Below are 25,119 nucleotides of genomic sequence, written 5' to 3' on the forward strand. Positions count from 1 at the left end.
TCTCCACTCCTTATAAACCCTCCTACTCCCCCATCACCACGTTTCTATTAGTCATCTGAATAGATTCTCTGCCCTGCCCAACTCTGACAGCTGAGTATGCAGTGTATGGTCTGTAAAGTATATGATCTCCCTGTAACTCACTGTCTGCTACATAATGTATTTATAACTTATATAACGAATCATCTCTGTCTCTCTGTGTGTGTGTGTGTGTGTGTGTGTGTGTGTGTGTGCGTTCGTGCGTGCGTGTGTAAGTACGCTCATTTGCCACAAGATGGTGACAAAGTACTGCTGCCTTTTCCATTCAGACTACACCGATACATTGTACTGTTAATGCACTCTTCTTTCCCTCTTTAATGTTACTTATTGGCTGGGGAGTTAATAAAATATGGAAACAGAATAGATCCCAACTTTAAAAACAGTAACAAACAAGTTAACCAAAAGATAGAAAACAGATTGACCGCAGCGCTTATAATGTAGGTGACCTGGAACGCACCATGCAGTCCCCTATAAATAAAGGTGACCCGGAACGAGCCCGAAGACTTCCTCTGGGGCTGACTGTAGCAGAAATATTGTCACTCACCAATCATCGCCGCTGCTATGTGTGTTGAGCTTAAAAAGGACTGACATCCATAGAAGAAAGACACATTATCAGGCTCAACTAACGGTTTATGGATTTCATGATGATGAAGAAAAAGAAATTCAAGTTTAAAGTGGATTTCGAGCTGGATGAGCTCTCTTCTGTCCCCTTTGTCAACGGTGTCCTGTTTTGTAAAGTCCGACTCCTTGACGGCGGTTTCTCCGAGGAGTCGTCTCGGTAAGAATGCTAACGTTAACTGCTAGCTAGCGAGAAACTCAATGCTAGATAATGTTTTATTATCTTGTACCTATTATCTGTAACGTTCAGAATTTCCAACATTAGGCAATAGCCATACATTGGTAGTTAGCTAGGTATAACATTGTTACCGTAACCTAGATAACGTTAGCTGGCTGCCAGGCTAGCAACCGTCATCTGACTAGCACCATCACATCAGTGCACAGCTTCGGCTGTAAACAATGCCAGGTTGGATCGGCATGTATAGCTAGCAAGGAAGGTACTGCTAAACCCTGTCGTTAGTATGCACAATAGATGTCTGTCTGCGAGGATGATGGAGTGGAGAGAGTCACAAGTAGGAACATGTTCCATTTTACATTTGAGAACATTGTCAGTATCACACTACAATGGTGCATGACATGGTCAAAGTCCAGGCTCAATAAATGGGTAATAGATCAAAAATAAATACAGGCAACACTTTACATTAGTGCCCTTATTACTGTGTAATTACTCCTCGAAGTAGCGTGTGACAACTACTGACAGGACGGGTCATAGGGTGCACAGTGCACTCGATTGGTTTTATGATAAATGGTCTGAGTTCCTCTCACAGAGCGGATTGTTTTTGATTTCATAATGTTTAGCTAATCAAGTAGCTAATCTCCTTGCCTCTGAAAGCCATCTCCTACTGTAGCTTTAACTCCACATTAACCTGATACCTGAGGAGGAGAGAGGAAATGTGGTGTGGAGGCTAAATATGTACAGCAATCCTTTAGCAGAGTCGGTGTGGCTTGCCGTTGTCAGTCCAAGCCTCCAGTATTCACTATGACGTCATACTTTTTCCTAAACTTTTGTTGCTTCCTCTTTCCATTGATTGACACGAATCTTAGATTTCACAGTGCCATCCATTCAGCAGTGATGTGACAGCAGCTTCTTCCTGATTCATGGTCATGATGCTGCATCTCTTTGTGCAAGGCAGGATACAGGGCCTGAGTCTGGGCGTCTGAAACGGGCTGGCTCGGGTCAGGTTAGCCTACCCAACATCTGTACTCTGGAGCCTGTCCGTAGCTCTGCACACGTCCCCAGGCCCGGATAAGCGTGTCAGATTTGCAGACGTGAGATGGAGCTTAGCCTTTGCAGGGGTTGTGTGCAAGCTTGATACTTTAATTTCTAAATGATTTGCCTTTGGCAAATCCTTCTCTTAATCTGGTAAAAACTTCCTCTGACTGAGTGGTAGGCCTGTGTATGAATAGAGAGCCTCTGTGTTTCTGTTTGTTTGGGTTCCTTTCACTGTGAATAAGCCAGACCACACCACGCCAGCCCCTCTGATGCCATCGCTGATTCCTTCAGTGTGCGGGTGCTTCTGTAATGGCCTCAGTAATGGATATTTATGAGTCTGTCAGTGCCACAGTGTTTCCTCTAGAATAATTTGTAGCATTTGGAGGGAAAAGGGGTTGATCCCTTTGTTTTCTGCATCCGGGGTCCCCTCCGGAGAATTGTAGAAGGACTGAGAAGCTCAGTTCTGGTGACTTTTTAAAAGGACATTCTACTCCAAAATGAATAGAAAATTATGACACCATCTAAAATGTAATTTCCTCATCCAGAAATGAGCCCAATAACATATTTGTAAAATTATTAGTAAAAAATATGTGAACATATTAGACCATGCATATAGCTTGTGCATGGTCCATATTATCAGGTATGTTATTAGCAATAAGAATTATTACCTGTCGCCCAACTGATGCAGCATAGTGACTATAAATAAATAAGGGCTCCGAATTAAGATGCAAAGATGCCTGCAGAAAGAATGGGCTGTCAGCTATGACATGGCACCTTGAGTTTGAAAAAAATCTKTTTTGGTTATTGAACTACCGTAAGTGTAGTGGTTTTATACCCGGTAATGGAATTACTACACAGAAATGCATAATTATGGCTATAAATGCCATCTTCACGTTTCACAAGTTTGGACATTACATTACAGTACACTGTGATTTTCTTTAATATACTGCATTGTACTATCCGAACTGAAACGTATGCCTATGATGCGTTCGGATTTGGTCCAGTCCGGTCTGTCTGTGGACGTTAACATGAAGGCCAGGGTGGACTGACCGAATTTCAACTACTTTTCAACGTCCGGTGTCGGTCGGTGCTCAGTGGTTGCTAGTTACAGTAAATGGGAGGAGAGGGGGGCTCATGGTAGGTGTCAGTGAGAGGTGACATTAACTGGAGAGAGAGGCAGAGCAAGAGAAAGAGAGAGAAGGGAGTGGTTGTCCAGATTCAGACTGTTTTAACACTCTTGGTTTGACCACCAGACAACAGAAAGACAAAGAAACAGTTATGAGCTGAACGTAACATTATGCCAGTGGAAGGGAGCAGGTGACCCAACTGGTTTGTGACTACTGATTTCCCATTGTATATAACTAATTGGTAGGTCTACCATTACTTGTTACTTCTGGAACTATCATTATCCCCTCTCTTCATGAGGGAGAGAAATTAGAAAATATCTTAAAGATACAGTGAGTTCCAAAATTATTATGACAGTGACAATTTTGTTGTTGTTTTGACTCTGTACTCCAGCACTTTGGATTTGAAATGATAAGAGACTTGCTTAGTTAAATCAAATAAATAAAAAKCGTTTAGAAATGACTTTTTGTACGTAGTTCCCCCCCACCCCATTTTAGGTGACCAAAGACTGGAACAAGCTGCAACAGTTTTATCTCAATCTCTTCATTCAAAGACTCAATCATGGACTGACAGTTGTGGCTGCTTTGCGTGATGTATTGTTGTCTCTACCTTCTTGCACTTTGTGCTGTTGTCTGTGCCCAATAATGTTTGTACCATGTTTTGTGCTGCTATCATCCTGTGTTGTCATGTGTTGCTGCCTTGCTATGTTGTTGTCTTAGGTCTCTCTTTATGTAGTTTTGTCTCTCTTGTCGTGATGTGTGTTTTGTCATATATACACTGCTCAAAAAAATAAAGGGAACACTTAAACAACACAAATGTAAACTCCCAAGTCAATCACACTTCTGTGAAATCAAACTGTCCACTTAGGAAGCAACACTGATTGACAATAAATTTCACATGCTGTTGTGCAAATGGAATAGACAACAGGTGGAAATTATAGGCAATTAGCAAGACACCCCCAATAAAGGAGTGGTTCTGCAGGTGGTGACCACAGACCACTTCTCAGTTCCTATGCTTCCTGGCTGATGTTTGATCACCTTTGAATGCTGGCGGTGCTTTCACTCTAGTGGTAGCATGAGACGGAGTCTACAACCCACACAAGTGGCTCAGGTAGTGCAACTCATCCAGGATGGCACATCAATGCGAGCTGTGGCAAGAAGTTTGCTGTGTGTCAGCGTAGTGTCCAGAGCATGGAGGCGCTACCAGGAGACAGGCCAGTACATCAGGAGACATGGAGGAGGCCGTAGGAGGGCAACAACCCAGCAGCAGGACCGCTACCTCCGCCTTTGTGCAAGGATGAGCAGGAGGAGCACTGCCAGAGCCCTGCAAAATGACCTCCAGCAGGCCACAAATGTGCATGTGTCTGCTCAAACGGTCAGAAACAGACTCCATGAGGGTGGTATGAGGGCCCGACGTCCACAGGTGGGGGTTGTGCTTACAGCCCAACACCGTGCAGGACGTTTGGCATTGCCAGAGAACAACAAGAGTGGCAAATTCGCCACTGGCGCCCTGTGCTCTTCACAGATGAAAGCAGGTTCACACTGAGCACGTTGACAGACGTGACAGAGTCTGGAGACGCCGTGGAGAACGTTCTGCTGCCTGCAACATCCTCCAGCATGACCGGTTTGGCGGTGGGTCAGTCATGGTGTGGGATGGCATTTCTTTGGGGGGCCGCACAGCCCTCCATGTGCTCYCCAGAGGTAGCCTGACTGCCATTAGGTACCCGAGATGAGATCCTCAGACCCCTTGTGAGACCATATGCTATATGTGGTATGTGTGGTATGAGGGCCCGACGTCCACAGGTGGGGGTTGTGCTTACAGCCCAACACCATGCAGGACGTTTGGCATTTGCCAGAGTTGTGCACCGGTGTCGCCTCTTCACTGTTGACATTGAGACTGGTGTTTTGTGGGTACTATTTAATGACGCTGCCAGTTGAGGACTTGTGAGGCATCTGTTAATCGAACTAGACACTCTAATGTACTTGTCCTCTTGCTCAGTTGTGCACCGGGGCCTCCCACTATTTATTGAAGCTGATTCAGCAACTAACCATGATTCAGATGACCATCCAATCCATGCTAGATTACGGAGACATAATTTATAGATCGGCAGGTAAGGGTCCTCTCGAGTGGCTAGATGTTCTTTACCATTCGGCCATCAGATTTGCCACCAATGCTCCTTAAAGGACATATCACTGCACTCTATACTCCTCTGTAAACTGGTCATCTCTTTATACCCGTCGCAAGACCCACTGGTTGATGCTTATTTATAAAACCCTCTTAGTCCTCACTCCCCCCTATCTGAAACATCTACTGCAACCCTCATCCTCCACATACAACATCTTCTGCCAATCACATTCTGTTAAAGTTTTATCTCATTCTCTTTATTCAAAGACTCAATCATGGACACTCTTACTGACAGTTGTTGCTGCTTTGCATAATGTATTGTTGTCTCTACCTTCTTGCACTTTGTGCTGTTGTCTGTGCCAAATAATGTTTGTACCATGTTTTGTGCTGCTACCATGTTGTCATGTGTTGCTGCCTTGCTATGTTGTTGTCTTACGTCTCTCTTTATGTAGTGTTGTGTTGTCTCTCTTGTCGATGTGTGTTTTGTCCTATATTTACATTACATTAAAAAAAATCTCAGCCCCTGTCCCCGCAGGAGGCCTTTTGGTAGGCCGTCATTGTAAATAAGAATTTGTTCTAAACTGACTTGCCTAGTTAAATAAAGGTTAAATAAATAAATAAATAAAAAAGAATAGAATTAACACGTTAGCATAAGTATAATACAGGAAGGCACAATTTATAGTCCAAAATTTACTGCTCAATCAATTGACATGGATAGGCCTGCTACTAGGCCATAGTTTATACTGGAGGATAAAGGGATACATTATAAGCTAATGCTCTACTGTAATGTATCCTACAGTAAGTGCCAGTGGATATGATTCACTGTGAGATTATTTCTAAGGAAATAAATCATGTGAAAGACAAATGCCTTCTCTGTTAGTTCTGTGAGAGAACAACCACAATGCACCATTTTACAGGCTGGTATTTTTAAACAAAGAGAATAGTTCTCAGTGCTTTTGGTGTTTCTCATTGAAAATAACAAGTTAATGAGTTTAAAAAAAAAAATCTAAGCAGAATGTGTGTCGTTCCTGGGAGAAGAACCAGATCTGTGATTCATCCTGTGTCCCTTGTAGGGGAAAGATTTTCTCTCTGCCTTGCTTTCTTTTCTATCTTTCCTTCTCTTGGCGTGTCATTCCTTCTGCATTGTCTGCCAGACAGAAATCCCTGGCGCCCAGTTTTATTAGGTCTCTATGGTTACCAAAGTTCATGAAGTTGCTGAAAAGAAGAATAGAAAATAAACAATGTAGCAAAGTTTTCTCCGGCAATACCCGGACCCCAGATAATGCCACTGACTCAGTGAACAAAAAAAATAATAGCTTATTAGTAAAGACGTGTATTTTAATGGTAAACATGTATTATCTTTTTAATATGGCATCTACACAAACTAATGTTTTTGTCTAATTGCCAAATGAATCACTTCAAAAAGTAGGCTACCTGCACACATTCGACCACTCCAAAAAGAATTCCAGCATCCAAACAGTGCACTGTGCACCTGCCGTTTGAAGGGAAAGAGACATGTGTTACCAACAAGTGTGATGTCATTCGGCGATTGTCATTAGGCCTACACTCTTGTAGCATGAATTAAAATCTCCCTCAGTTTGTCTCCACGTACCCTATAATGACAAAGCAAAAACAGGATTTTAGAAATGTTTGCTAATTTCAACAACAATAAATTGGGGGGGAAATATCACATTTACATAAGTTTTCAGACCCTTTACTCAGTACTTTGTTGAAGCAACTTTGGTAGCTATTACTGCCTCGAGTCTTCTTGGGTATGACGCTATAAGCTTGGCACACCTGTATTTGGGGAGTTTCTACCATTCTTTTCTGCAGATCCTCTCAAGCTCTCATGTTGGTTGGGGAGCGTTGCTGCACAGCTATTTTCAGGTCTCTCCAGGCCACTCAAGGACATTCAGAGACTTGTCCCGAAGCCACACCTGCGTTGTCTTGGCTGTGTGCTTAGGGTTGTTTTCCTGTTGGAAGGTGAACCTTCGCCCCAGTCTGAGGTCCTGAGCGCTCTGGAGCAGGTTTTCATCAAGGATCTCTCTGTACTTTGCTCTGTTCATCTTTCCCTCAATCCTGACTAGTGTCCCAGTCCCTGCCGCTGAAAAACACCCCCACAGCATGATGTTGCCACCACTATGCTTCACCGTAGGGATGGTGCCTGGGCTCCTCCAGAAGGGACGCTTGCCATTTAGGCCAAAGATTTCAATCTTAGTTTCATCAGACCAGAGAATCTTGTTTCTCATGATCTGAGAGTCTTTACGTACCATTTGGAAAACTCCAAGCGGGCTGTCATGTGCCTTTTACTGAGGAGTGGCTTCCATCTGGCCACTCTACCATAAAGGCCTGATTGGTGGAGTGCTGCAGAGATGGTTGTCCTTCTGGAAGGTTCTCTCATTTCTACAGAGGAACTCTAGAGCTCTGTCAGTGTGACCATCAGGTTCTTGATCACCTCCCTGACCAAGGCCCTTCTCCCCCGATTGCTCAGCTTGGCCGGGCGGCCAGCTCTAGGAAAAGGCTTGGTGGTTCCAAACATTTTACATTTAGGAATGATGGAGGCCACTGTGTTCTTAAGGAACTTACATTTTGAAGAAATGTTTTGGTACCCTTCCCCAGATCTGTGCCTCGACACAATCTTGTATCGGAGCTCTACAGACAATTCCTTCTACCTCATGGCTTGGTTTTMGCTCTGACWTGCACTGTCAACTGTGGGACCTTATATAGACAGGTGTGTGCCTTTCCAAATCATGTCCAATCAATTGAATTTACCACAGGTGGACTCCAATCAAGTTGTAGAAACATCTCAAGGATGATCAATGGAAGGATGCACCTGAGCWCAATTTCGAGTCTCATAGCACAGGGTCTGAATACTTATGTAAATAAGGTATTTCAGTGTTTTATTTGTAAAAGTTTTGTAAAAATGTCAGTTTTTGCTTTGTCGTTATGGGGTGTTGTGTGTAGATTGCTGAGGATTTTTTTTTTTTWATCCATTTTAGAATAAGGCTAATGTAACAAAATGTGGGAAAAGTCTAGGGGTCTGAGTACTTTCCGAAGTACTCTGTATCTGCCTTCATTAAAACAAATATAGACTCTTAGCTTTCATTTGACACCCAATTTGACATGCTCCTATGAACTTCCCATGTTAGTTCTCAGGGGTCCTTTTACATGGAAATGACCTAAAATGACGGGACATCTGAAAAGGGGCTGAAATACGGAAGCATACGGATACAGCAGTATCTGTCCCGAGCTCATCGCCACAGGAAACTGAGGGCCCAGTTGAAACAATGTTGCAAGTTCGCTCAAGACAGGCAGACAGGCGGCTTAGAGAGATTAATGCGATTGAAAGAACCTGAACCAACTGTCAGAGAGGCGGGGCTGTTTGTTTAATTTGGAATAAGCTTTTATTTTCATAGTACTAATGCAGCTGTACAAAATTGCATTTTAACAAATAGAATTAAAGACCAGCCCCCACCCCTGTAATTTGGACACTGGTCACACCCTGTTAATGGATTAAAGGAGTAGGTTACAGCTAATCGTCTAGTTAGTTAGAACACTGAGCTCAGCCTGAGGTGTATGGGGAATGGAATACCCAGCAGGATGGGGAGTTCCCTGTTTGAGTATTATGTAAGGAGTTRTTTTTTCACAAGATGATGTCATGTTGTAAGGATTATTAATTTATATTTTTATTTCCAACGACATCATCAGTTGTTCACTATAGAGGAGAGATGTGAGAGTTGTAAGTGTATTGGTCCATTTAGATCAGGGGGATTGGACAGAAGGGAGATGATGAGAACATTGAGTGGGTGAAGTCAGAGAGGATGCCAGAGGAAGAAGAGCTATCTGGAGAACTGAAATACTACCCCCTACACACTCTCTTTCAATTTCTTTCAATCTCTTCCCCTCCTACCATTCTCTCTCTCAACACTTAGGCCTATGCTGAGCAGGGTTAGTAAAATGACATTATTGAAACAGGACAATAATCAATTTCAATGGACTATCAAGTGTTTCTGTGAACCACATGGTTAAATACTCTACAGTTAGTCTCCATTAACATGCAGGGATGGGTTCTAGTGAGAATCTGTAATCAATAACCTATTAGGCCCATGTTTAATGATCATAATGTTTCCTTTAAGATAAATCTATCCCTCTGGATTGTCAAGCTGACCCATGTCCTTAGTTGGACCGTCCCATGTTTRCAGTTGGCTAGCCTCGCTTTCAGACGGTGTGTGATACTATCACCTATGCCATGCGATTGGTGCTGATGTTGTGTATCAATATGTGGCCATTTCTGTATTTCTCCTACAGGGAGCCGGTCCATGCTAACTGTGTACGCTGGAAGAAGAGGTTCTCCTTCCCCTGTAAGATGAGTGCCACCGCTGGGACGGGCGTGCTCGACCCCTGTGTGTGCCGCGTGTCTGTCAGGAAGGTATGGCCCTCAGACTCCTATTCAACCTGTTCATCCTGTTCCTATTAATGTTGTAAAACCTCATCTGGAACATAGATTGGCATACGGCATGTCTATAAAGTTGACTGGTTTCTGCTTTGTCACTGTTTACATTCAAATTATTTCACTGTTTTATTTGATAGGAGCTAAAGGGTGGGAAGACGTACGCAAAGGTACTGTTTCAGAGATTGATTCCTTTTTACACTCTTCTTGCTTTCTTTCCCAATACATAGTTACATTGATCTATGCTTAGTGAACAGATTGTTTTCTCTGCCTGCAGGTAGTCTAGAGTTGGTGTCACAGTTAAGCTCTGTCCATGTGGTACACTGCAAATTATTTGTTCTAGTGGTAAAATATTATGCACACTTAGGCCTACAGGAAGTGAAAAAACACTAATTGATTACAGTGTTAAACAATTTAAATTGTAATGATTAGCTTTTACCTTAAATGGGAAATTACCTAGATAATAGCCAGTATATCCAATTCAAGTTTATGCTCCAGAGACTAAAAATAGTAAATTAAATCAATAAAGCCAGAGAAAATGGATTAGTCTACGGTTCTTCCTTTGGTTTCTCTATAGAGACACTGAAAGGTTGAGGTACAGAAAAAGATTGATAGGAGAAAAACAACAAAGCCCACAACACCACCCTGCAGCTCTGTCTGTAAGTTAACCTGATCCTCTCTCCTCAGCTTGGCTTTGCAGACCTAAACCTGGCTGAGTTTGCTGGTTCTGGGAACACGACACGTAGATGTCTACTGGAAGGTTACGACACCAAGAACACCCGGCAGGACAACTCCATACTCAAGGTACTGATGGGAGAATGGGTTTCTATCAATTCCACTATATCATATCAGTCTCCGCTGCTTTCTTCTAGCCTGGTCCCAGATCTGTTTGTGATGTCTTGCCAACTCTTATCTTATTGTCATTGTCAAGCGAGTTGGCTAGACAGCACAAACAGATCTGGGACCAGGCTAGGTTTTGTATGCCAGTGTCAAGAGAGCTCAAACCTCCGTTTTCTTTTTGTAACAGGTTATCATCAGCACACAACTGATGTCCGGGGACCCCTGTTTTAAAACGTAAGTGGTGCCTTCACTTTTTTAAATTAAGGCCTATTATGATTTGGTTTTTAGATACGAGAAATGTTTCAAATGCTGAAGAAAATACGCTCAGATTTCCCCCTACAGTGAAGCGCATTCAGATTTGCATAGCATTTCCCTTTGTGACCAATGTTTATCCGCCCACCTACACTGCAGCAAGGATTCCTTCCTGCTTCTCTATGATAGGCTACAGTTGTGTGGGGGGGTTTAAGGAAGGAGAATTATTCTATAGTATTTATTTGTAATACGGAGTAGGAACACAGTGGGTGTCATTTAGATTGTAGGTGAGAGAAAGAACATTTCAAACTAAGCTTTCATGGTGAAAGCAATTCATTTCCTCACTGATTTAGTGTCCTACATTTCAGGTTACTCAAAACTGTCAACACCACTTTAGAGTAAATACTGTGTTATACTGTAAAGTCTAGCAAAAGAAAAGGTTTGCACATACTCTTTCAAACCAAGGCCGTATTCAGTGGGTTGCAATGTTGTAAATAGAAATGTAGACTAATCTTGCACAGAGAGATGTCCCTCTTGGACATGACAGAGTCATGTCTGTTTTTAGAAATGTATCTGTTATTTCTGTGGTGTTGCATCCTAATGAATAAGCTCCAGGTCTTGAGGTCTTTGCCTGTTAGACTGTGTGAGGAGTGTGTAGCATGGGGAGTCAGGGATCAGCACAGCATTAGAGAAGGCTTTACATGGGATGAAGTTATGATGGGAGCCAGCGGGACGTGCTCATCTCTCCAACCCTGCAACCCTAACGCAGGGCCATTTTGGCCCGTGTCCATGTTTGTGTGGGAGCGGTTCCAAGAATGTGAGGAGGATTGTACCCAGCAGATGTGTCTGTGTAAACTAAACTAGAGCAGACCAGGGTGGGGCGATGAAACAGTGGTCACAGCTGAGTTGGCTGGCCAAGTACCACACCACAGCATCATCCTGTACAGGGTTAAAACAGCAGACTAACATCCAGGGTAGGTCTATAGTCTCACTGTCTCTAGGAGGTCTAGGTGACTGTGAAGTTGTTTCAGCCATGTATTCTGAGAACACGAGAGGAGTGGGGCGGAGATAAGAGATAAAGTAGAGTGGACAATATGTTATTTCAGCCCCAGTCTGTGTTGGAAAATGACAAGGAACGCCAACTGCCCCTGGAGCAGGAGATGACCCAAAAATGTATTATGTGCTATTGCCTTGGGCAGATAGTGTAGGAAAGCTGTTGATCATTAGACTCACTGTCTTGGAGGGTTTAAGGCAGCCCTCCGCACCTCTCTGATTCAGAGGGGTTGGGTTAAATGCGGAAGACGTATTTCAGTTGCATACATTCAGTTGTACAACTGACTAGGTATCCCTTTCTCCTTCCCTTTCCTTTAATAAAAACACAGAGCAAATCACTGACAGAGCTTTAATTAAAAAACACTTGCATGAATGTTTTAGACATACTTACAACTCTTTTCAAAATCATTTTTTTATTTTATTATTTCACCTTTATTTAACCAGGTAGGCTAGTTGAGCTGCTCAGATAGCTGATGTTTAAAGTTAGTGAGGGAAATATAAGTCTCCAGCTTCAGCGATTTTTGCAATTCGTTCCAGTCATTGGCAGCAGAGAACTGGAAGGAAAGGCGGCCAAAGCAGGTGTTGGCTTTGGGGATGACCAGTGAGATATACCTGCTGGAGCGCGTGCTACGGGTGGGTGTTGTTATCGTGACCAGTGAGCTGAGATAAGGCGGATATTTACCTAGCATACACTTATAGATGACCTGGAGCCAGTGGGTCTGGCGACGAATATGTAGCGAGGGCCAGCCGACTAGAGCATACAGGTTGCAGTGGTGGGTGGTATAAGGGGCTTTGGTGACAAAACGGATGGCACTGTGATAGACTGCATCCAGTTAGCTGAGTAGAGTATTGGAAGCTATTTTTTAAATGACATCGCCGAAGTCGAGGATCGGTAGGATAGTCAGTTTTACGAGGGTATGTTTGGCAGCGTGAGTGAAGGAGGCTTTGTTGCGAATAATTTGTGTTGCTGTGCATGAYCCAACCCCCTCTGTTTGTCCTCCACAGGCCTCCTTCCACAGGCACATTCATCGGCGTCCAGGGAGATGCAGAGAGCCTCCTGGAAGAGAGGAAGGGAGGGGACAACCAGAAGGCCTTCATGGGTAAAATGAGACTAGACTAACTACTCCTTACTACACCTCTTCTCCCACAGAACTCACCACAGTGCATTTATATGATTCAGTCAGCGTTCCTCAGTCAGCGTTGGAGTGCATCATGAAATATAGCAGCTTTTAACAAACACGTCCGGTATAATAAATCTTTGGTAAATCAGAGGCAAGAGTGTATATATAGGTGTCGGATCTTAATTTGATCACTCTTTTGTTCGTTGCTGAGAATTTTCCTGCACCGCAGGAAATGCAGATGAGCTTTGTGATTTTCATAAATTCACTGAAAACTAACTAATACACTGTTTTATTAATAGTATTCCACTTTTCATGTAGCCTCATTTTGACCAGATATTAGCCTAACCACCGATCAAGCAACGTTATGGACTTAACATTCAAATCCTGTTGCTGCAAAGATTATTTTGCTGCGACAATTCAGGTCAAATTAAGATCCTACATCTGTAGGTCTATTAATCAAGGCACTTGCTTCTTATTCTGTTTGACAATTAAGTCATTAGCATAAATAAACCCTGCCAGCTGCTGAGCTGTATGCCTCAGAAAATACAGACCTGGAATGAGGAAAACCAGAAGTAGAATGATTGGATATAAATGACTGTATATGGAGCATTAGTTACTGACCATCGTTCCTCTCAGTCTCTGTGATTGATTCTTGTGATTGATCGAAGTCTGCTTTTCTCTCTGGCTGCAGTAACTTTGAGATTTGTTCCTGTACTAATAATAATATTCTTGAATGGCAGACTGACTTACTGTATAACCAGCTGCACCTATAGATTCTCTCAATCTTTAATCCAATCCAAGCCTCACCTGATACAGGAATGTGAATCGGTCTCGGTGTGATTCAGCTGCTGTTAATGTGTCATATCCAACATGTGTAGAAGAGAAGACCACTCCTCTCCCTTCGCTCTCTCTCCCTCTCTGTCTGAAGTGGTGTGTGCTCTACTCCCCAGGAGGCTTCATGTATAATTCAGGCTGTTTTTTTGATGCTCTCCGATCTCTCTGCCGCCGACCCTCACATGGTTATTGGTTAAAAATAGGAACACTTTTTTGCGTCTGCGAGGGGAGGTCCACAGTGAAAGTGATTTTGATTGAAATTGTGTTGATAAGGGGATGACAGACTACTATGGACAACCTATTGTTTTCCACTTCATTTCCACTTGTTGTTTGGATGCTTTCACAGCGGTCCACCCTGTGAGCACAGGACTGAGGGAACAGACATGGTCCCCTTTCACAGCGGTCCAGCCTGTGAGCACAGGACTGAGGAACAGACATGGTCCCCTTTCACAGCGGTCCACCCTGTGAGCACAGGACTGAGGGAAATAGACATGTCCCCTTTCACAGCGGTCCACCCTGTGAGCACAGGACTGAGGGACATAGACATGGTCCCCTTTCACAGGGTCCACCCTGTGACAACAGGACTGAGGGAACAGACATGGTCCCCTTTCACAGCGGTCCACCCTGTGAGCACAGGACTGAGGGAACAGACATGGTCCCCTTTCACAGTGTGCTGGCCCTAGTTAATCTCTTCACTTTGAATACTGTTATAGGAATATTACTGTAATCCCAGTCCACTCTCAACCCATTACCAACCCCTATGTCCTGTTTTAAAAACCTGACAGAGAGCCGGGAAGGAAAGTGTCCCTCTGTTTCCGATGAACTTGGGGGCTCCTGCCATTCCCGAACATCCAGCTACGCTAGTCAGCAGTCTAAAGTCTCAGGTAGGCCCTCCTAATACTCCCAACACTAGCCATTCTAATGTACAGTGCAACATGTAGCGTGGAGATCTAGCTGGTGTGCCTCATTCTCTACCATGCTAACATACAACATAACTAGTCATCACTCAAAGTCCCAGTATGACTATTGTCACTTCCATACAGGCCATTGTACAACTGTCTGTCTCAGCATTTTATTTTCTCCATCTTTTTCTCCATTTTTACTTTGCTGAATTCCTCTGTCTGCATGCCTGGTGTCTTTGATGTGCCTATCTAACCTTGACCTATTTTACTGTGGTAATTAAAAAATAAATATGTTTATTGTGGTAAACTAATACAAGTAAAATCATTTACATCAGTATCCTATAACTAGACACATGGGTGGTCTGGCTAGTGAATGAAGGATCTGTTACAGGCAGATCAGATCGCCTATAATGAAGGGTCTGTAGGAAAGTGAGGAGTTCATTCAACTCCTCTGATAGCCAACTCACTCTGATAAACCTACTCCTACCATTGCTTCCTACATACATTAAATCAAGAGAAAAGTCTATAGACTAGTTGTACAATATTCTATTTTCTTTATAGTTTGGAGGGTTGGTTTTATACCAGTTAGCTTTGAGAGACATTTCAGACACACAGTGGTGGCTTGTAGTGATCCTGTAGGGAGTGTTAGTGTGTGGGCGATTTGCTCCCTTCATCGTAGCCTGACTAGCTAGCGGTACATTGAGACTCTGCAGTGTCTCTGCGTTAACAGTTTCCTGCAAACATGAATGCCATGTGAGTGTGTGGGCGCTAGGCTAGCATCCATCTCTGCTGCTAAATCATTGATCACACCGCAAGGCTTCAATCTGCTCCACTCTGAGTCCTTTTCCATAACACAAAACTGCTCTCTAAAATTGTGAATGATTGACATGTTGTATGCAGACATGTGACTCTTTTTGTGTGTATGAGTGACCATGTACTTAGTGTGTGAGTATGTGCTTTAGTGCATTATGCCTTGATGTTAATACTTATTGATATTAATGATCAATATTTTGAAGTAGCCTGCCTATGTGTCTGAATGCTTGTGTGTGCTCTAACCTCCTTGCTATTACCCCTCTGTCCCTCTCCACCCCAGGCTACAGCACAGGTCACTCCCGCTCCTCCAGCCTGTCAGAGTGTACCCACCGCAGGAACACTTCTGTTGGCAGCGCTTCCACCGGCATCGCCAGCATCCTGGAGCCCTCTGACGACACTAGGGACATCAGGGACCAGAGGGAGAGCAGGGACCGGGAGAGGGGAGACAGGGAAGCCAGGATGGGGATGATGCCCCCTACTGCTGGGGCGTCAGCCTGCACAGCCCTGCCTGAACACCCCAACCCCACCAGTACCATTGGTTCCTGTACAGGCACTCCGGTGAAGAGCGCCTCGTCCTGCGAACGCCTCAACAGGTGAGACTGAGAGACACCCCTGATCAATGATGCTAATGCTGTCTTGAAAAAAAGATTCTGTAATCTCAATGTAGACTTACTAATTGAACAAAGGATAAATAAATAGACAACCTCACACCTGAGCAAGCTGCTATGCTGAGATACAAGAGAGGTAGCCTAAGCAACAGTCTTTACATTACTGTACAGCCCTGTATCTCAATGACATTTCTGACTTATTGGACTAGTCACTCTTGTTACACAACAGCATCATGGATGTCACACACACACAAAAAAAGAAGATAACACTTTTTATCTGAAGAGACTGCATGTAACCTATGTGTTGTAACTTGATCCTGTATGTCCCACCACCAGACACCTGGTGAAGCAAGGGTCCATGGAGGGTCAGATGATGAGGGTGGAGGCATCGAGGGTGGATGCTGATGACGTGGTGGAGAAGATCCTTCAGAGTCAAGACTTCACCCCCAGCCTGCTGGACTCCAGCCATGAAGGTACCTAACAACCTAGTCAGAGACCAAGTTCCAGAGCCAGTCAGAGACCAAGTTCCAGAGCCAGTCAGAGACCAAGTCCCAGAGCCAGTCAGAGACCAAGTTCCAGAGCCAGTCAGAGACCAAGTTCCAGAGCCAGTCAGAGACCAAGTTCCAGAGCCAGTCAGAGACCAAGGCAGGTTATAGTTTGACCTTAGAGGGGTAGTTCTACCTCTACATGCAGTTCTAACTCTAGAATTGTATACTGGGTCTAAAAATAAAGTTGAAAGCATGTTTGAGATGTGGTATTAGAATTCATGAAGTTAAATTACACTCCATTCCAGTAACATTTACACCAGTATTCATAAGTGATTAATTCAAATACTGTATAAAAGTTACCGCGAAAATTGTCAGTACAAATTAGTTGTAATAAAAATAATATATACAGTTTAAATCGGAAGTTTACATACACTTAGGTTGGAGTCATTAAAACTCGTTTTTCAACCACTCCACAAATTTTTTGTTAACAAACTATAGTTTGGGCAAGTCGCTTAGGACATCTACTTTGTGCATGACACAAGTAATATACACTGCTCAAAAAAATTAAGGAAACAAAATTAACACCGTAGATCTGAATGAATGAAATATCTTATTAAATACTTTTTTCTTTACATAGTTGAATGTGCTGACAACAAAATCACACAAAAATTATCAATGGAAATCAAATTTATCAACCCATGGAGGTCTGGATTTGGAGCACACTCAAAATTAAAGGTGAAAACCACTACAGGCTGATCAACTTATGATGTAATGTCCTTAAAACAAGTCAAAATGAGGCTCAGTAGTGTGTGTGGCCTCCACGTGCCTGTATGACCTCCCTAACAACGCTGGGCATGCTCCTGATGAGGTGGCGGATGGTCTCTGAGGGATCTCCTCCCAGACCTGGACTAAAGCATCCGCCAACTCCTGGACAGTCGTGTGGTGCAAGTGGCGTTGTGGATGGAGTGAGACATGATGTCCCAGATGTGCTCAATTGGATTCAGATCTGGGAACGGGCGGGCCAGTCCATAGCATCAATGCCCTTCCTCTTGCAGGAACTGCTGACACACTCCAGCCACATGAGGTCTAGCATTGTCTTGCATTAGGAGAACCCAGGGCCAACCGCACCAGCATATGGTCTCACAAGGGGTCTGAGGATCTCATCTCGGGTACCTAATGGCAGTCAGGCTACCTCTGGCGAGCACATGGGGCTTGCGGCCCCAAAAAGAAATGCCATCCCACACCATGACTGACCCCACGCCAAACCGGTCATGCTGGAGGAGTTGCAGGCAGCAGAACGTTCTCCACGGCGTCTCAACAGCTTCACGTGCTACGTCTGCACGTGCTCAGTGTGAACCTGCTTTCATGTGAAGAGCACAGGCGCCAGTGGCGAATTTGCCACTCTTGTTGTTCTCTGGCAAATGCCAAACGTCCTGCACGGTGTTGGGCTGTAAGCACAACCCCCCTGTGGACGTCGGGCCCTCATACCACCCTCATGGAGTCTTGTTCTGACCGTTTGAGGACAACACTGCACATTTGTGGCCTGCTGAAGGTCATTTTGCAGGGCTCTGGCAGTCCTCCTGCCTCTCCTTGCACAAAGGCGAGAGGTAGCGGTCCTGCTGCTGGGTTGTTGCCCTCCTACGGCCTCCTCCATGTCTCCTGATGTACTGGCCTGTCTCCTGGTAGCGCCTCCATGCTCTGGACACTACGCTGACACACAGCAAACCTTCTTGCCCAGCTCGCATTGATGTGCCATCCTGGATGAGTTGCACTACCTGAGCCACTTGTGTGGGTGTAGACTCCGTCTCATGCTACCACTAGAGTGAAAGCACCGCCAGCATTCAAAGGTGATCAAACATCAGCCAGGAAGCATAGGAATGAGAAGTGGTCTGTGGTCACCACCTGCAGAACCACTCCTTTATTGGGGTGTCTTGCTAATTGCCTATAATTTCCACCTGTTGTCTATTCCATTTGCACAACAGCATGTGAAATTTATTGTCAATCAGTGTTGCTTCCTAAGTGGACAGTTTGATTTCACAAGAAGTGTGATTGACTTGGAGTTACATTGTGTTGTTTAAGTGTTCCTTTATTTTTTGAGCAGTGTATATATACACTCATTTACCTTTATTTTATCAGGGAGTCCTACTGAGACAAGGTCTCTTTCAGAGATGAGCCCTAAATACGAAAAGACACAAAATAAATAATATAAATGTAATCAGAAAGAAAAACAAACATATCATCAGTAATAAGGTCCTCAATCAGCTTTCTGAATTCCCCTAGAGGTACCAGCACATCAAAATCTAAGAAAATGTTGAAGATTGTTCTACAAATAAGGTGCAAGAAAACTAAAAGCTGATTTACCTAACTCAGTAGAGACCAAAGGAATTTCCAGAGTTAACCATCCCTGAGACTGGGTTTGGTAACTCGTATGTCTAAAGTTTAGTTATGATGTTAGGTACAGTGGGACTTTTTGTAAAAGGGCTTTATAAATGAAAACATAGCAATGTATCAAACTAAGTGACATCGAAGAGGGCCAACCAACTTTCTGGTAGAGAATGCAGTGATGAGTACTAAAATTGTCATCCGTAATAAAGCGCATTGTGCTATGATAAACTGCATCTAACGGCTTTAATGAGGTAGCAGCTGCAATAATAAAGTAATAATATAAATAAATTATTATAATGATAATAAAGTAATAGTAATACATTTGCTTGCTCCCTGGTGACCTCAGTGATATAGAGTAGATTCTTACCGTGGGTGAGTACCCTATGCAGAGGGGGTTGATGGGGTTTTAATGAATTTCTCTACTGAGGAAGGATTGTGTCGCTGATACTCTTCAAGGTCCCGGCCTCCTCTACAGCGAGCAGAATGCTGCTGGAAATAGAATGCTCCTGTCAATACTGGATTAATTTTTTGATCGCCTAGCAACCAAGCTCCTGATGAGGAGTGTTGATGTTTCATCTGCTAAATAAATAAAGCAGTTTCACCACAAATGCCACTCAAAGTTTGTGTGTCTGTCTGTTTCTGTTTGTTTCAGAGGAAGGCCTGCGGTTGTTTGTCGGTCCCGGAGGAAGCACTGCCCTTGGAAGCCATCACCTGCCTACCAGGTAGCCTAAGTCTTTAACAGAGTTACACTCACAATAATGCACACTTAAAATAGGATATATCTAATTTATTCATGTATAGATTTGTTTATTAAATGATTACTTAAAATGATTATTATTTAAATTCAACCCACTTTCACCCCTCTCAGGTACTTACTTGTGATTGCTAATTTGTCCTATTTGTTTTAGGGTTGGCGCTGGTGCATATGAACAGGTGGTGATTAAACGTTAGGCCTAAACCCCACCAGGAGGATGAGTGGCACAGCTGACATCCAAAAGAACCATCAGTGGTTTTTATCTTTCTTTAATTCCAGCAAGCACATTTTATCCAACTGAACTGGCCTGTCAGAAATGGACTGCAACAGCGCCCTCTGGTGTGCTTACAGACTGTGTGCACTGTCTGTAGTCCCCTGTTAGATTAGCTCAGTGAAGTCAAGAAGAACATCACCACGCCTCGATCTGGGAAAGGAGTCAGACTATTAAAAACTGCAGTTTGAGGTCACAGGAAAACCTGACCTTTTCAGCTGAAGATCAAAGTGATTTGGTTCTGTGTTTGTCACCAGAATGAATGAAGCCTTTGCTGAAGAGGATGATGCCATGCTTTTTCAATACATTCCCTAGTTAACGCTAGTCCCCTAGTTTTCAGTCCTTTAGTTTTTCAACAATGTTTTTTATTTGTAACAGCCTTTTAATGTAGGATTTTAACTTTTGTTCACCAATAAGCTGCTAAAAGGTTGTGTGTGTGTGCGTCAGTGGAGGCTGGTGGGAGGAGCTATAGGAGGATGGGCTCATTGTAATGATTGGAATGGAATCAAACATGGTTTCCATGTTTGATACCGTTCAATTTATTCCATTCCAGTCATTACAATGAGCCTGTCCTATATCTCCTCCCACCAGCCTCCAATGGTGTGCATGTGTGTGGTTGCTATGTGTTTGTGTGTATGCATGACTGTGTGCGTGCCTATATGTCTCTGGTAAAGTGTTAAAGCCACTAGTCTGTTGTAATAATAGTAAGCCTACAATAATCCTGCAGTATACAGAGCCAGGGCTGAGGGCTGGGAGTGAGACTGTAGGTTATGTACTCTGTACTGAAGGTGACCCTGCTCCTCTCCTCTGCTGATCTCATTATTGGCAGAAATAGAAACCGCCTTACAATCTAACCGCTCTGCTCTTTTTATATGCTTGTTGGGAGGGAAATAGATGGTGAGGAGAGAAGCTCTGTTTGAGTGAGGTCAAGCTTGTGTTTGCTTCTTCTGAAAGAATCAGACTCTCAGGTTAAGATATCAGGGTTCCAATCTGGATGGCTCTTTTTTTGCAACGACCGATGACAGTGCGATTTAGAAACTGATGCAAGTCAACAGTTGATTCTTGCCAAGCTGACGTAGGTACAGAACGTTGTTCCGTAGGTAAAGATGAAGGCTACAGGACAAATTGTCAACAATTGAACTGCCATTGTACACACTTATTGGTCACCTTCTGTAGTACAACTCCAAAGAAAGAGACGGTGTGGTCCATGAAGAAAGAGGCGGTGTGGTCCATGAAGAAAGAGGCGGTGTTGTCCATGAAGAATGAGACGGTGTTGTCCATGAAGAATGAGACGGTGTTGTCCATGAAGAAAGAGACGGTGTGGTCCATGAAGAATGAGACGGTGTTGTCCATGAAGAAAGAGACGGTGTGGTCCATGAAGAATGAGACGGTGTGGTCCATGAAGAATGAGACGGTGTGGTCCATGAAGAAAGAGACGGTGTTGTCCATGAAGAATGAGGCGGTGTGGGTCATGAAGAAGGGACGGTGTGGTCCATGAAGAATGAGACGGTGTTGTCCATGAAGAAAGAGACGGTGTGGTCCATGAAAGAATGAGACGGTGTTGTCCATGAAGAATGAGACGGTGTGGTCCCATGAAGAAAGGAGGCGGTGTGTCCATGAAGAATGAGACGGTGTTGTTCCATGAGAAAGAGACGGTGTGGTCCATGAAGAATCTGAGTACCGTGTTCATGGTAAGAGTGTTGTCGGCAATACAGAAGACAGAGAGGCGGCCTGTGTCCATGAAAGAATGAGCACGGTGTGTTCTCATGTCCTACCTCTCTCTTCATGGACATATCTGAATATTGGACAAGAACCGTCAACGGTAGTCTAGTCTTCTCATCATGACAGCACACCGAGAGTAGCAATTGAGACGGTGTGCTGTCCATGCGATCCGAGAAAGAGGCGGCCCTGGTGGCCGTCTCCTATTCTTCAAGTAGAGGATGCAGACAGCTGAGCTTGCTCGGTCTATGCAATTGCATAATGAATACGGACCTGACTCGGAGATCATGAAGACATGAGAACGGTGGTTGTCCATGACATGATGTACGCGCTGCTATAGTCCATGAAGGAAAGAGACGGTAGTGGCTCACTTAAGAAGTGAGATCTGCGTTGTTCTTGCTATCGCGCGAATGCAAAGCACTGGAGACGCGTTTGTCTTCATCTCAGTCCGAAGAACACGCTGAGGAGAGCGTGTCTTGCGAATGAATGAACATTGCAGGCGAGTGTGTAGCAACGTACCATGATACGAATTGAGACGTTGTCATGTTCTTCACGGACTCACACCGTCATAGCATTAACGATCATGGACGAACACACCGTTCGGTTGTCAGTTCCATCGGAATTTGATACTAGATTGACGGTGTTGGAGTCCCACCAACATACGAACCGATGCAGACGGTTGTTTCGACCAGTAAGAGATGAGGACGGCTGTTGAGATCCATCGAAGAAAGATGAACGTGTGCGTTCCCTGAAGAATGAGACGGTGTGGTCCATGAAGAATGAGACGGTGTGGTCCATGAGAGAATGAGACGGTGTTGTCCATGAAGAATGAGCGGTGTGGTCCAGAAGAATATGTTGGGTGGCGAGCCATGAGGAACTGAAAGACACGGGTTCTCGTCCATGAAGTAAGAGACGCTCATGGTGTGGTCCATGAAGAAGGCGGACTGTGGTCCGGAAGGGTAAGAATGAGACGGTGTTCAGTCGATAAGATAGATGACGGTGTGGTCCATGAAGAATGAGACGGTGTGGTCCATGAAGAATGAGACGGTGTTGTCCATGAATAATGAGACGGTGTTGTCCATGAAGAATATGAGCGGTGTGGTCCATGAAGTAATGAGAGCGGTGTTGTCCATGAAGAATGAGACCGGTTTTCGTTCCCGATGAAGAAATGAGACGGTGTTCGTGCACAATGAAGAAAGGCGGTGTATAAATGGCCGGTGTTGTCCATGGGAGATTTATACGCATAAAGACGAGCTGTATAAGCTCAGGTAAGAATCCTAGTATTGACGCGTGTTTCTATGTCCATGGACGACATGAGACACGGCATAGTATGGCTCATGAAGAATGCCAGTACGGTGTGGCTCATGGACTTAGTACACACGCAGTTGGACGGCTGGTCTCGTCATGCAGAATGGATTGTTACGCATTGTGTCGGTTCCCTGAATGGGAGACGAAGACAAGTGTGGTAAACACCAGTTCAATTGCTATAGATAGATAGGACGAGATCGTTGAGTCCCATGAACGACATGAGATGGCTGTTGTCCCTATGTAGGAGACATGCAACGACGGCTGCGTGTGGGTCCCACTGAAGAATGAGTCTATCTGGTGCTGGTTCCATTTCGAAGATGAGACTGGTGTGGGGTCACCACCATAGAAGAATGAGAACGGTCGTGGTTCATGAAGAATGAGGACGGTGTGTCTGTCCGTGAAGCAAAGAGAACCGGGCGAATGTGTTGTTCACAGCTGCAAATTGATAAGTGTTTAGGACGGTGTGGTCCATTGTACATGATTAAGTAGCACTCTGGTGTACTAGTCAGAAGAATGAAGTATGGTGGTGGATTCCTGGATGAAAGGAACTGAAGACGCGCTGTGTTGTCCATGAAGAATGAGACGGTGTGTCCATGAAAGAATGAGACGGTGTGGTCCATGAAGAATGATACGCGTGTGCGCTCAATGCCAGGAATGAGTACGTTAAGTGGTGTTGCTCATGAACGGAGGAGACGGTGTGGGTCATGAGACATTGGGACGACACAGGTGTGGTCCCATGCCAAAGAAATTAGATAACGCGTGTGGTCCCATGACACGAATCCCGAGACCGGTGTGGTCCATCCGAAGAATGAGACCGGTGCTCGGTCACTCATGAAGTAATAGACCGCGTCGTGGTCACCATCGAAGAAAGATAACGGTTGTGGTCCATGAACGAATGAACGCACACGGTGCTGCTGTCCATGAATGAATGAGAACGCGTGTCTTGTCACACGGGATGCAGAATGAGACGGTGTCTGATCCATCGAAACCGAATGACGACGAGTAGTGGTGCACCAGTGGAAGAAATAGGTTGAGAAACGCGGTTCGAATGAAGTCCAATGAGGATCAGAGATGAGACGGATAGATGGGTCCATGAAAGGTTCTCTCTCTCAGCAGCATATCAGATGGTATGATGATGATATACTTATATGACAAAAAGCCAGGAGTTACATCAGATGAGGCTGATGACTCTGTTATTTGTTGTCTGAACGATGTAATGGAATGGTCCCCCCATGTCTTGAATATAATCTATGTCAAATATGGTTATGAAACTGACATTGGGTGGGGGGGAATTGTATACACTACACGATTTTGTGATGATGAATCTTGTTAATTGGTCTGTCTCATTAAATAGAAATAACAATACATATTCAGAGTAAGTTAAGATATAATGGCAATTACATACATTTAGTGTATGTGATCGTCTCCTGTCTTAAGCCATACTAGAGGTTAACCATATCCTGACCTCTTAAGTTATAATGTACCGTCATTTGCTGATTTCTGCAGTGTCATCAGTGTATGGTATTGTAACTCTGAATTAATCTGTGTTATTTCTCTATGTGTAGATGTTTATTGTTTGCATGATTTTTGTATTTCTTCAGTGAGATAAACCAATGCTTGAAAACCACAATTCCACCATCACATGTTTGAACTAGTGTTGTGGTTCAAGGTTTCTTACATCTGTACGTTTGGTAAGACCACAAATACCTGTGTGATTCATTTATGTTGTGCCATCACTTACCTGGAAGTTCTCTTTACTGCCTCATTTGAGGCAAATTTAAGAACAGAACTGATGTATAGATCCAGAACATGGTAGAAACTAATAATGAGTATTGTAACCTTTAGCAAGGCACTTGGTGCATTGTATTACCATTCACTATTCCTCTTGAATAGAAATAAGCCTGTTAACTACCTTCCTTCAGTAAAATCAGTTCCAGTAGACAGGTGTTAGACAGGCAGCATATGTTCCCGTTTCCCAGCTCAGTCGGTACCTAACATGTAACAAACATGGTTGCCTTTTCTCTTCTGTGAAGCTGTGTGTATTAAGGAGCTGTAACCCGTATCCTCCTGTAAAAGTGACGTTTTCTGTCAGTGTCCAATGTTCCTGTCTTTTTGACCAACATTTGCTTCCTTACAAGGTGTACTGTATGCTTTTCKTGTGTACCATGCACTGTTGATTAAAACGGTTAAAAATGTTGATTGTGT

General features: G+C 44.0%; 1 protein-coding gene across 2 annotated transcripts; it reads left to right on the forward strand.

The window, feature by feature from the left end:
- The first annotated feature begins 556 nt into the window (after positions 1–556).
- LOC111975746 (EEIG family member 2) lies at positions 557–25,111 on the forward strand. Of its 2 annotated transcripts, XM_024004302.2 has the most exons (12): positions 557–814; positions 9,425–9,545; positions 9,707–9,736; positions 10,254–10,370; positions 10,594–10,640; positions 12,717–12,811; positions 14,452–14,550; positions 15,662–15,974; positions 16,326–16,462; positions 19,515–19,584; positions 19,771–21,396; positions 23,999–25,111. In XM_024004302.2, exons 1-11 carry the CDS (start codon positions 669–671, stop codon positions 19,811–19,813), a joined length of 1,218 nt encoding a protein of 405 aa, XP_023860070.1. In that variant the 5' UTR covers positions 557–668; the 3' UTR covers positions 19,814–21,396; positions 23,999–25,111. The 2 variants fall into 2 exon arrangements, with proteins under 2 accessions (XP_023860070.1, XP_023860071.1); XM_024004303.2 differs by lacking the exons at positions 14,452–14,550; positions 23,999–25,111 and having other exon boundaries at positions 19,771–21,282.
- The last annotated feature ends 8 nt before the right edge of the window (positions 25,112–25,119 follow it).

The sequence above is a fragment of the Salvelinus sp. IW2-2015 genome, linkage group LG16, assembly GCF_002910315.2.
Source record: "Salvelinus sp. IW2-2015 linkage group LG16, ASM291031v2, whole genome shotgun sequence".
NCBI classification, from domain to species: domain Eukaryota; kingdom Metazoa; phylum Chordata; class Actinopteri; order Salmoniformes; family Salmonidae; genus Salvelinus; species Salvelinus sp. IW2-2015.